The sequence below is a fragment of the Molothrus ater genome, chromosome 18, assembly GCF_012460135.2.
Source record: "Molothrus ater isolate BHLD 08-10-18 breed brown headed cowbird chromosome 18, BPBGC_Mater_1.1, whole genome shotgun sequence".
Classification (NCBI taxonomy): Eukaryota; Metazoa; Chordata; class Aves; order Passeriformes; family Icteridae; genus Molothrus; species Molothrus ater.
In genome coordinates, this window is record NC_050495.2 from 4263268 (window position 1) to 4275526 (window position 12259).

The 12259-nt window shown below is 41.9% G+C and overlaps 1 protein-coding gene across 1 annotated transcript; it reads right to left on the reverse strand.

Annotated features, from left to right (window-relative positions):
- Positions 1-5602: 5602 nt before the first annotated feature.
- Positions 5603-10566, reverse strand: LOC118693202 (uracil-DNA glycosylase-like). Its single transcript, XM_036393604.1, has 7 exons — positions 10466-10566; positions 9574-9768; positions 9401-9496; positions 8577-8674; positions 8145-8233; positions 7648-7826; positions 5603-6849 (listed from the first exon to the last, which is right to left on the reverse strand). Exons 1-7 carry the CDS (start codon positions 10553-10555, stop codon positions 6709-6711), a joined length of 888 nt encoding a protein of 295 aa, XP_036249497.1. The 5' UTR covers positions 10556-10566; the 3' UTR covers positions 5603-6708.
- Between the last annotated feature and the right edge of the window lie 1693 nt (positions 10567-12259).

The window sequence follows — 12259 nt, forward strand, 5'->3', positions numbered from 1 at the left end:
TCTTGCATTGGTATTTTAGCTCGGGCAGGGAGGGGGGTTGGAATGGGGAGTCCCTGTTCCCCCCAAGGAGCCAAAGCCATGAGCATGTCCTTGTCCTCGTCCCCGTGACCAGGCACAGGGCCAGGGCACCTTTGTCCCCCAAGGATCGGGTGTCCCCCTCCCTCCCTCCACCCTCATCTCCGGCAGAAGTTTTCCAGACACGTTAGCAGGGAAATATTTCTGCACAGCTGTCATAAAACTGCCGTAAAGCGCGACTGTCGTAAAAAAAATTAAAAATAAAAATTAAATAAAAATAAAATTAGAAAACTAAAATAAATACTTTAAAAATAGAAAACTTAGAAATCAAAATTAAATAAAAAACAATTAAAAAATAAAATGAAAAGCTTTAAAAATCGAAAAATTAGAAATAAAAATTAAATAAAAATAAAATTAGAAAAATAAAATGAAAAGCTTTAAAAATCGAAAAATTAGAAATAAAAATTAAATAAAAAATAAAATTAGAAAAATAAAATGAAAAGCTTTAAAAATAGAAAAATTAGAAATAAAAATTAAATAAAAAATAAAATTAGAAAAATAAAATGAAAAGCTTTAAAAATAGAAAAATTTAAAATAACATTAAATAAAAAATAAAAATTAGAAAAATTAAGTACTTTAAAGATAGAAAAATTAGAAATAAAAATTTAAAAAATAAAAATAGAAAAATAAAATGAAAAGCTTTAAAATTAGAAAAATTGAAAATAAATGTTAAAAATAAAAACAGAAAAATAAAATGAAAAGCTTTAAAGATAGAAAAATTAAAAATAAACATTAAATAAAAAATAAAATTAAAAAAAAATGAAAAGCTTTAAAAATAGAAAAATTAAAAATAAGCAAATAAAAATAATATTAGAGAAATAAAATTAAAAGCTTTAAAAATAGAATAAGTTAAAAATAAACATTAAATGAAAAATAAAATTGGAAAAATAAAATTAAAAGCTTTAAAAATAGAAAAATTAAAAATAAAATTTAAATTTAAAAAATTAGAAAAATAAAATGAAAATCTTAAAAAATAGAAAAATTAAAAATAAACATTAAATAAAAACTAAAATTAGAAAAATACAATAAATACTTTAAAAATAGAAAAATTAGAAATAAAAATGAAATAAAAAATAAAAATTGAAAAATAAAAGGAAAAGCTTTAAAATAGAAAAAAATTAAAAAAAAATTTAAAAAAATGAAAAAAAATAGAAAAATTAGAAATAAAAATTAAACAAAAAATAAAATCAGAAAAATAATATGAAAAGGTTTAAAAATAGAAAAATTAAAAATAAACATTAAATAAAAAATAAAAATTAGAAAAATAAAATGAAAAGCTTTTTAAATGGAAAAACAAAAAATTAAAAAATTAAAAACTTTAAAAATAGAAAAATTAAAAATAAAAATTAAATAAAAATAAAATCAGAAAAATAATATGAAAAGCTTTAAAAATAGAAAAATTAAAAAAAAATTTAAATAAAGAAAATTAGAAAAATAAAATGAAAAGCTTTAAAATAGAAAAATTTTTAAAAAATCAAATAAAGAAAATTAGAAAAATAAAATGAAAATCTTAAAAACTAGAAAAATTAAAAATAAACATTAAATTAAAACTAAAATTAGAAAAATAAAATGAATACTTTAAAAATAGAAAAATTAAAAATAAAAATTAAATAAAAATAAAATTAGAAAAATAAAATGACAAGCTTTAAAATTAGAAAAATTAAAAATAAAAATTAAATTTAAAAAAAATTAAAAAATAAAATTAATTAAAAGTAAATGAAAAACAAATTAAAAACCGTAAAGTGCTGTAAAGTACCATAAAAGTTCCAAAAAGGGTGGTGCCGTAAAGCAAAACTGTTGAAAAAAAGCACATTTTACGTAAATTTACGGCAGTTTTACGACACTTTACGACAGTCGCGCTTTACGGCAGCTTTTACGACAGTTTTGCTTTACGGCACCTTTTACGACAGTTTTGCTTTACGGCAGCATTTACGACAGTTTTGCTTTACGGCAGCATTTACGACAGTCGCGCTTTACGGCACCTTTTACGACAGTTTTGCTTTACGGCAGCTTTTACGACAGTTTTGCTTTACGGCAGCTTTTACGACAGTCGCGCTTTACGGCACCTTTTACGACAGTCGCGCTTTACGGCAGCTTTTACGACAGTCGCGCTTTACGGCACCTTTTACGACAGTCGCGCTTTACGGCACCTTTTACGACAGTCGCGCTTTACGGCAGCTTTTACGACAGTTTTGCTTTACGGCACCTTTTACGACAGTCGCGCTTTACGGCACCTTTTACGACAGTCGCGCTTTACGGCACCTTTTACGACAGTCGCGCTTTACGGCACCTTTTACGACAGTCGCGCTTTACGGCAGCTTTTACGACAGTCGCGCTTTACGGCAGCTTTTACGACAGTTTTGCTTTACGGCAGCTTTTACGACAGTTTTGCTTTACGGCAGCTTTTACGACAGTCGCGCTTTACGGCACCTTTTACGACAGTCGCGCTTTACGGCAGCTTTCACGACAGTTTTGCTTTACGGCAGCTTTTACGACAGTTTTGCTTTACGGCAGCTTTTACGACAGTTTTGCTTTACGGCAGCTTTTACGACAGTCGCGCTTTACGGCACCTTTTACGACAGTCGCGCTTTACGGCAGCTTTTACGACAGTCGCGCTTTACGGCACCTTTTACGACAGTTTTGCTTTACGGCACCTTTTACGACAGTCGCGCTTTACGGCAGCTTTTACGACAGTTTTGCTTTACGGCAGCTTTTACGACAGTCGCGCTTTACGGCAGCTTTTACGACAGTCGCGCTTTACGGCACCTTTTACGACAGTCGCGCTTTACGGCACCTTTTACGACAGTTTTGCTTTACGGCAGCTTTTACGACAGTCGCGCTTTACGGCGCCTTTTACGACAGTCGCGCTTTACGGCACCTTTTACGACAGTCGCGCTTTACGGCACCTTTTACGACAGTCGCGCTTTACGGCAGCTTTTACGACAGTTTTGCTTTACGGCACCTTTTACGACAGTCGCGCTTTACGGCGCCTTTTACGACAGTCGCGCTTTACGGCACCTTTTACGACAGTCGCGCTTTACGGCACCTTTTACGACAGTCGCGCTTTACGGCAGCTTTTACGACAGTTTTGCTTTACGGCACCTTTTACGACAGTCGCGCTTTACGGCAGCTTTTACGACAGTCGCGCTTTACGGCACCTTTTACGACAGTCGCGCTTTACGGCACCTTTTACGACAGTCGCGCTTTACGGCAGCTTTTACGACAGTCGCGCTTTACGGCGCCTTTTACGACAGTCGCGCTTTACGGCGCCTTTTACGACAGTCGCGCTTTACGGCACCTTTTACGACAGTCGCGCTTTACGGCACCTTTTACGACAGTCGCACTTTACGGCAGCTTTTACGACAGTTTTGCTTTACGGCACCTTTTACGACAGTCGCGCTTTACGGCAGCTTTTACGACAGTCGCGCTTTACGGCAGCTTTTACGACAGTTTTGCTTTACGGCACCTTTTACGACAGTTTTGCTTTATGGCAGCATTTACGACAGTCGCGCTTTACGGCACCTTTTACGACAGTCGCGCTTTACGGCACCTTTTACGACAGTCGCGCTTTACGGCACCTTTTACTACACTTTCCGACAGTCGCGCTTTACGGCAGTTTTACGACAGTCGCGCTTTACGGTTTTTTTTTTCATTTAAAATTAATTTTTTTTTTTAAATTTTATTTTTTATTTAATTTTTTTTTAATTTTTCTATTTTTTAAGCTTTTTATTTTTTTTAATTTCTTTTTTTAAACTTTATTTTATTTTTCTAATATTTTTTTTTATTTAATTTTTTTTTTTAATTTTTCTATTTTTTAAGCTTTTCATTTTATTTTTCTAATTTTTTTATTTAATTTTTAATTTTTCTCTTTTTAAAGCTTTTCATTTTTTTAAATTTCTTTTTTTAAATTTTTCTATTTTTAAACTATTTATTTTATTTTTTTAATTTTATTTTTTATTTATTTTTAATTTTTCTACTTTTAAGCTTTTTATTTTATTTTAATTTTAGGTTTTGTTTAATTTTTTTTAAAATTTTTCTATTTTTAACCTTTTCATTTTATTTTTTTAATTTTATTTTTTATTTAATTTTTATTTTTAATTTTTCTATTTTTAAAGTATTTTTTTTTCTAATTTTATTTTTTATTTAATTTTTGACTTTTACTTTTTCTATTTTTAAAGTATTTATTTTATTTTCCTAATTTTATTTTTTATTTAATATTTATTTTAAATTTTTCTAATTTAAAAGCTTTTGATTTTATTTTTCTAATTTTTTTATTTAATTTTTATTTTTAATTTTTCTATTTTTAAAGCTTTTCATTTTATCTTTTAATTTTATTTTTATTTAATTTTTATTTTTAGTTTTTCTATTTTTAAAGGTTTTCATTTTATTTTTCTAATTTTATTTTTTATTTAATTTTTGATTTTTACTATTTCTATTTTTAATTTTTTTTTTACATTTTATTTTTTATTTAATATTTATTTTTAATTTTGCTATTTTTAAAGCTTTTGATTTTGTTTTTCTAATTTTATTTTTTATTTATTTTTATTTTCAGTTTTTCTATTTTTAAAGTATTTATTTTATTTTTTTAATTTCATTTTTTATTTATTATTTATTTTTAATTTTTCTAATTTTAAAGCTTTTCATTTTATTTTTAAAATTTTTAAATTTAATTTTTATTTTTAATTTTTCTAATTTTAAAGCTTTTGATTTTATCTTTTATTTTTTATTTAATTTTTATTTTTAGTTTTTCTATTTTTAAAGTATTTATTTTTCTAATTTTATTTTTTATTTAATTTTTGATTTTTACTTTTTCTATTTTTAAAGGGGTTTTTTAAATTTTATTTTTTATTTAATATTTATTTTAAATTTTTCTAATTTTAAAGCTTTTGATTTTACTTTTCGAATTTCATTTTTTAAGTTTTATTTCTAATTTTTCTATTTTTAAAGCATTCATTTTATATTTTCAATTTTATTTTTTTTAAATTTATTTTCCAATTTATCTAATTTTAAAGATTTTGATTTTATTTTTCTATTTTTTATTTAATTTTTATTTCTAATTTTTCTAATTTTAAAGCATTCATTTTACTTTTTAATTTTAATTTTTTATTTAATTTTTATTTTTAATTTTTCTTTTTTTAAAGGTTTACATTTTATTTTTCTAATTTTATTTTTATTTAATTTTTATTTCTAATATTTTTATTTTTAATGTATTTATTTTATTTTTCTAATTTTATTTTTTATTTAATTTTTATTTTTAATTTTTTTTACGACAGTCGCGCTTTACGGCACTTTTATGACAGCTGTGCAGAAATATTTCCCTGCTAACGTGTCTGGAAAACTTCTGCCGGAGATGAGGGTGGAGGGAGGGAGGGGGACACCCGATCCTTGGGGGACAAAGGTGCCCTGGCCCTGTGCCTGGTCACGGGGACGAGGACAAGGACATGCTCATGGCTTTGGCTCCTTGGGGGGAACAGGGACTCCCCATTCCAACCCCCCTCCCTGCCCGAGTTAAAATACCAATGCAAGATCATGTAAACAAAGTCATTTTTATTTTAAAAAACACACTGGGGGAAAAAAACCCAAGCAAACATATACAGCAAGGCCACAGCCAGTGTAAATTCACTGGTGATAGTGTCAGCTCAGAGAGAACACCAGAGGAAGGGTAACAAGGATATTCTATAAAAACTGGTGTCATTTCAAAAAAAAACAAAAGGGCTTTTCACTTCCATTAAAGTAATTACAAAGTCAAAGATGGGCTGGGAACCCAGGAGTAGGAAGTCAACACCTCTCCCTCCTGGAAATCCTAACAGTTCTTGCCAACAGTAGGTGGAAACTTGAATTTCCTCCCAAGGTGGCAAAGCACAAAGTTCCCTCTTTTAAGATCTTAAAAAGATCTGGAGTAATTTGCAGCTGTCAGTCCCTGAATTGGGAGATGTCAATGAACAAACCTTTGCTGCTGCCATCAGCAAATACCCCCAGGTCCTTGCCCAGCACAGCTCACCTGTCATCCAGGTGATTCCACACCCGGGAAGAACCTAAAACCTTTTGATTTCCCTGTCTAAATGCCAACAAAAAATTCAAAAGCATTACCAAGGGTCTTGGTCACAGCCTCCCTGTGGCTGAACAGAGGATTTATCCCAAATTCTTGAGATCATGGATACACCAAGCAACACTCCTGACCCTGTATTTTCTTTACAGCCTTCAGAAGCCATTTTTGTAATAAATCTGTAGCAAAAAGCTAAAACCAAAACCCTTTTCCTCCCATGGAGACAGCTCCATTCCCCCTAAATAGGCAAACTGGATTTGTGGGGGATGGAGGAAGCAGAGCATGCACAAATTCTGAGCAGCTCAGTAAGAACTGACATCCCTTCACCAGAGTCTGAAACTAAATTCCCATTGCCACAAAGACCACAAATTAATACAGAACTCTGGTGTCTGGGGTCTTTGCTTCAAACCAGGCTAAGATTTGTTCCATCAAACACTCCCACTTGCTCTCAGAAAATAAACATTTCAAACAAAACTAGAACCATCTCAGAAAGTCTGGAATTTGATCAACACTCAAAGAGCAATTCTCAGGTCAGCAGGAGTTTCTCAGAAATGGCCCAGGGGCTGCTCCCAAGCCTCAGCCCCTGCTCAGAGTGCTTTCCAGTCAATGGGCTTCTTCCCAGATTTCTGGAGGAATTCATTGGTCTTGGAGAAGTGCCGGCAGCCAAAGAACCCTCTGTTGACAGAGAGGGGTGAGGGATGAACCGTCTGCAGGACGTGGTGACGCTTCTGGGGACAGCAGAGGAAACCACTTGTTTGATTTGCAGGCTTTGGGCTGCTCCTGCTCCAGGGCAGCTGTGATTTACCCCCAGCCCTGCTCTTTCTGCTCCAGGGCAGGTGATTTACCCCCATTCCTCCTCCTCCAGGGCAGGAGTGATTTACACCCCATTCCTGCTCCGGGACAGGTGATTTAGCCCCATTCCTGCTCCTCCTGCTCCAGGGCAGGTGTGATTTACTCCAATTTCTTCTCCTCCAGGGCAGGTGTGATTTACTCCAATTTCTTCTCCTCCAGGGCAGGTGTGATTTACCCCCATTCCTGCTCCAGGACAGGTGTGATTTACCCCCATTCCTCCTTTTCCTGCTCCAGGGCAGGTGATTTATCCCCATTCCTCCTTTTCCTCCTCCTGGGCAGGCGTGATCTCCCCTTACACGCCCTCCTGCTCCAGCCTGAGACCCAAAGATCCAGCCACAAGGACCAAGACTTCTGTCCCACTAAGCAAAGCCACAAATGCCCTGGCATTTCCCAATTGCTGTCAAGCCACCAGCAGATTTCATATTGATTCATGAGCCCTCAGCTAGGACAAAACAGCTCTGTCCTTGTGGGACACTGCTGACAACAGGAGCTTACACTTACTCCACTTTTCTTGCTTAATTCTGGCAAAGGCTAAGCTGGAGCAGAAGCAGAGCTCGATCTGACAGAGTTCAGGCAGGAAAAATTCCCAATTCTGTAAGGGAAGTGCCCTCTAGTGTCCACCAACCCGCGGGGAAAAGCAGGGAGAGGGAAGGGCTGAGGAGAAGGAGGTGTACCCTGTCGATGGAGCTGCCTTTCCTCTGGGCATAGGCTCCCCAGAGCATGAAGACGAGCCCGTGCAGGTTCTTGTTGAGCCAGGACACCACAGCATCTGTGAACTGCTCCCAGCCCCTCTCCTTGTGGGACGTGGCCTGGTGAGCCCGAACCGTCAGCACCGCGTTGAGCAGGAGCACCCCTGGCAAACAAAGCACCCCCAGAGGGTGAAACAAGGGTTAATCCATCCCTGCACTGCCCAAGGCCGGGCTGGAGGGAGCTCTGAGCAACCTGGGAGAGTGGAAGGTGTCCCTTGGATAAGCTTGAAGCTCCTTTCCAACCCAAACCATTCTGGGATCCAAGCTTCTTTTTTTTCTGGCTGAAGCAAATTTTCATTTTAAGGCGCTCAGAAGTGATTTTCTCTCCCACAGGTGGATTATTTCCAGCCACAGGGCTGGTGTTTGGATAAGATTCTTTCCTGCTCCACAGGGGGCACATCACTGAGTGTCTCTGAGCTCACCTTGCTTGGCCCAGCCCGTCAGGTCCCCATGGCCAGGGTGGGTGAAGCCCTCAATGTCCTCAGAGAGCTCCTTGTAAATATTCTCCAAGCTGCAAACCAAACCAGCAGAAGATTTGTAATATGACAAGAGCAAGCAGCACCACTTATTGCTCTAAGCAGGCAAGAAGAGCATTGATTTTAAGCTTATTATTTGAGATAATAAAGCCATTTGCAGAGGCAGGGACTCTGTGTGTCTGCCTGGAAGCTTTAATGAGACTGGAAATGAAAATTTACACCCAGAATATCACCAAAACTACACAGAATTATCCTTCCAGGTGATGCACAACTCAGATTTAAGTAGTTGCAAACCACTTCACATCAATTTGCCCAGCCCTGAGCACCACAGAACTGCAAATCATTAAATAACAAAAGGGATTTTGTAAATGTTCATACCTGGGGGGAGGTGGAACAGGTTTCTGGACACTGAAGCAGAGCCCATGAGCTTGCTTAGGTCCATGGTATGGATCTTGTCCCAAAATAACAACCTTTACCTGAAAGCAGACCTTGGTTAGCACTGAATTGTAATCAGTATTATTCCCCAGAGAGTGAGGAAAAAAAGGTTTATAAACGAGCTTTATCCTAAAATAGAGACAAAAATTGCCACAAACCAACCCCTCCAAGAAACTGAAGTTAAACCCCAGATATCTCATTGCTAAAGAGCACAGAGCCCACCTAACACTAGGGATTAATATTCCTATGGCTTTGCTGCCAAAATAATGAATATAACTAGTACAATCTGAGAGCAGAAGACCAACATTTTCACAGTCACAAAAAACCACCTTGTTATATTCCAAGTAAGTTTCATCCCATTTCAGCTTTATGCCACACTTGCTGTGATATTCTTGACAGCTTTTATTAGAAATAACATTACCTTGTGTTGTCTTATTTTCTTTAATAGACCTTAAGAACAAGAGATGTGCAAGATCAAAAAGCTATGAGCTAGGTTAAGCTGTTAACACCAGAAAAAAGATCAAAAGAACCAGAGGATGTTCAGTGGCTCGTGAGGGTAATAAAACCATAAAATCACGGTTTCTTAGCAGACATGAAAGTGAAGGGTGGATTTATGAGTTAGGTGAGCCAAACAACAACATCCCCATCCCATGGGATCCAAGTTTAAGGGACAAAACACATAAGGAGTCTGTGCACCCACCCTGCACCTCCAGGGTTTTAAACTGCCCTGACCGGCTCAGAGACCCCCACACCATGGCCCTACTCACATCCCAGATGTCGCACATCTGCGTCCAGGTGAAGACCTGCTCGGGGGGCGGATACACCGTGTAGCGCTTCCTCTCCTCGGCCACGAACGCCATCAGCTGCGGGGGCAGCGGGGGCTCAGGGGGGCTCAGCGGCCGCTCGGGGCGGTGGGGGGGGATCGGGGAATGCCGCTCACCTCCACGAAATAGGGCTTGGAGAACTCCCCGGCCAGCTGCCGCCGCCAGCTGTCGCCGAAGCCCGGGGGCACGTTCCGCTCCGCCAGCAGCTGCCGCGCCGCCTCCTTGTTCTTGCGGATGCGCTCCTGCTGCTCCGCGCTCAGCGCTTGGCTCGCGTTACCGCCGGCTTCCTTCGCCTTCTTGGCGGCGCTCACCTGGAAGCAGCGGGCAGGGGGGTGGCTACGGAGGGTGCGGGAGGGCAGCGGGGACAGCCTGATGCGGGAGTGCAGCCTGGGGCGGAGGAGTGGCCCGGGGCGGGAGAGCGGCGCGGCCACGGCGGCACCGGCCACGGCTGCACAACGCGCGGCCACGGCGGCACCGGCCACGGCTAAACAACGCGCGGCCATAGCGGCACCCGCCATGCCTGCACAACGCGCGGCCATGGCGGGACACGCCCCGCCCAAGGGGCGGCCCCGCCGCACGCGGCGGTTGCGCGGCAAAATACAAAACGTGCCCCCATTGGCCGCCCGCAGCAGAGAGCACAAACGCCCGCTCGCTATTGGTCACCGGGAATAAAGCCCGCGTCTCTCCACAGGCTAGTCGCGGCTGGAGGGGAGGTTTTCACCTAGTAACTGTGACGTCACGGAGGGGCTCAGCGTCCATTGGGCGGCAGCGGAGCATGGCCGCTTGATTGGCAGCTCAACCACGCGTGGAGAGGCGCGGGAGTTTGGAAATTGTGCCCCCCCACCCACACTCCCCCCCAAACTCCTCTCAGAAATGGCCGGCAGCGCCCCCAGCCCTCTCAGAGCGCCACACAGAGCCAGGCACAGACATGCCACCACCAGACCGCTCTCCTCCCTCCGCTCTCCCCTCCCCCGGAGCCGCGGGCCCCCTGAGCCCCCCCACCGCTACCTCAGTATCGCCGCCCGGCTCCGGGGAGCGCCCGCGCTTCTTGGCCGGCACAGGACTGAAGAAGGAGTGCAGCGTCCTCTGCCCGATCATGGCTGCGGCGGAGCGGGGCAGGCAGCGAGCGAGGGCGGCCGGGGCTGAGTGAGGGGCGGCAGCAGCGCGGAACGGAGGGGGGGGCGGGACTCGGATTTGGCGCTAAAACAGCGCGCGCGCGCTCCGGGGCGTGGCCAGCTGGAGAGGGGGCGGGGCTTCGCGTGCACCCATTTCCCGCGGGATCGCGGCTCCCGTTCCTTCACTCCCGGTCCCGGGTCCACCCGTGGACGCGTTCGTGGTCAAGCTGCGCCGAGGGGCTCAGCTGTGATTACCGCATCCTCTTCGGCAAGGCCGAGGCGGACGAGATCTTCCAGGAGCTGGAGAAGGAGGTGGAGTATTTCGAAGGTATATTCCTGCCCTGTGAGCGTGCTGCAGCACGGGCTGTCCAGGGAGGCCTCCCGAAGAGCCTGGACAGAGCTCTTGGAGACCCTGCTTGGGCAGGAGGGTGGCCTGGATGACCCCCACTGGTCCTTTCCACCCTCAACGTTTCTAAATCCAGCTGTATTCCCCTCATTATCCCCCTTCCCCGTGAAGCATTTCCCTGCCCAACCCACCCAGGTGGGTCCCAGGGAAGTTCCCAGGGCCGGGGCACAGCTGCTGGGCACTGCTCGGTTCCTGCAGCCACGTGGTGTTGGCACAAGGCGGCCCTGAGAAGCCAAGGGGACACAGGTCTGACCCCGCAGGGTTGGTTTTGCTGGGCTGGAAGTGTTTGTCAAGAGATAAACCTGGAGTGGTGATGGAATTGGCTCCATGCAAAAGGGAGCAGAGGCAAACTGTCCCCCTAAAACAGCCTCCCCCCGGCAGGAGCCAGCCCCTCATCATCCTCACACTCACACCTGGGGCTGCTCCGAGCCCCCATCATCCTCACACTCACACCTGGCGCTGATGCCACTCTCCAACAGCGCCTCTCCCTGTCCAGCACACAGCCCGGTTCTCACAGACACAGAGCAAACAGAATCTGCTTCGGGTGTTGGCTTTTCTTAGTCCGTCTGATTCCACAATGCAGAGCTGGGATTTTACAGGTCTTCGTTTTGGCTCTCTGGATGACAAGCGCCTCTTCCGGGACTGCGACACGATTTGGGGACTGGCAGAGAACGGAGGCAAAAGGTGCCAGAGAGCCCTTTCTATCGCCTTCAGCCCCTGCAGCTGTTCTGAGGGTTTCAGGGCACAGCTTGGTCCATTCTCAGATAAAAACGCTAGGGCAATATTTTCAAAACTACTACCCATCTCCAGTCAGAGTTTCCTACGTTCCTGTAAACAAATGAGTGGATAGAGAAGGTTTCTCCCCAAATGAATTTAGAGACAAATTCCTATTCTTTACCAATACCTAGAAAACCGAATAACTAGACAGGTTTTAGCATTCTACACCCACCCCTCCCTGTGCATTTTGTGGCAACTTTGGGTCCCTCTGGGGGACAGCACCCAGCGTGACCCCCGCCCCTCGCCCGCCCCCCACCTGCTCCTGCACCGCAGTGGGGCTCCCTCTCCTGGGCACCTTGGGGTGCTCCCAACGGCATCAGAGCCCCGAGTCTTCACCCCCTTTTCCTGACCCCCAAAGAAGGCACAGAACGAGTCCGACTGCCCTGGACAGCAGCGCAGCGCTTCCCCCAAGCCCTTTCCACAGAATCCCCCCAGCAAGGGATTCTGCTGCAACAAGAAAGCGGGGGCAGCCCCCAGAAGGGTTGAGGTTCCTGCCCAGCCTCG

Excerpts from the sequence above, each read along its gene's own strand:
- LOC118693202 (XM_036393604.1), bottom strand. The coding sequence starts at position 10,555 with ATGATCGGGCAGAGGACGCTGCACTCCTTCTTCAGTCCTGTGCCGGCC. Across the intron at positions 9,769-10,465 it reads AGCCGGGCGGCGATACTGAG|GTGAGCGCCGCCAAGAAGGC; the intron begins GTAGCGGTGGGG and ends CGCTGCTTCCAG. Across the intron at positions 8,675-9,400 it reads AGATGTGCGACATCTGGGAT|GTAAAGGTTGTTATTTTGGG; the intron begins GTGAGTAGGGCC and ends GTCTGCTTTCAG.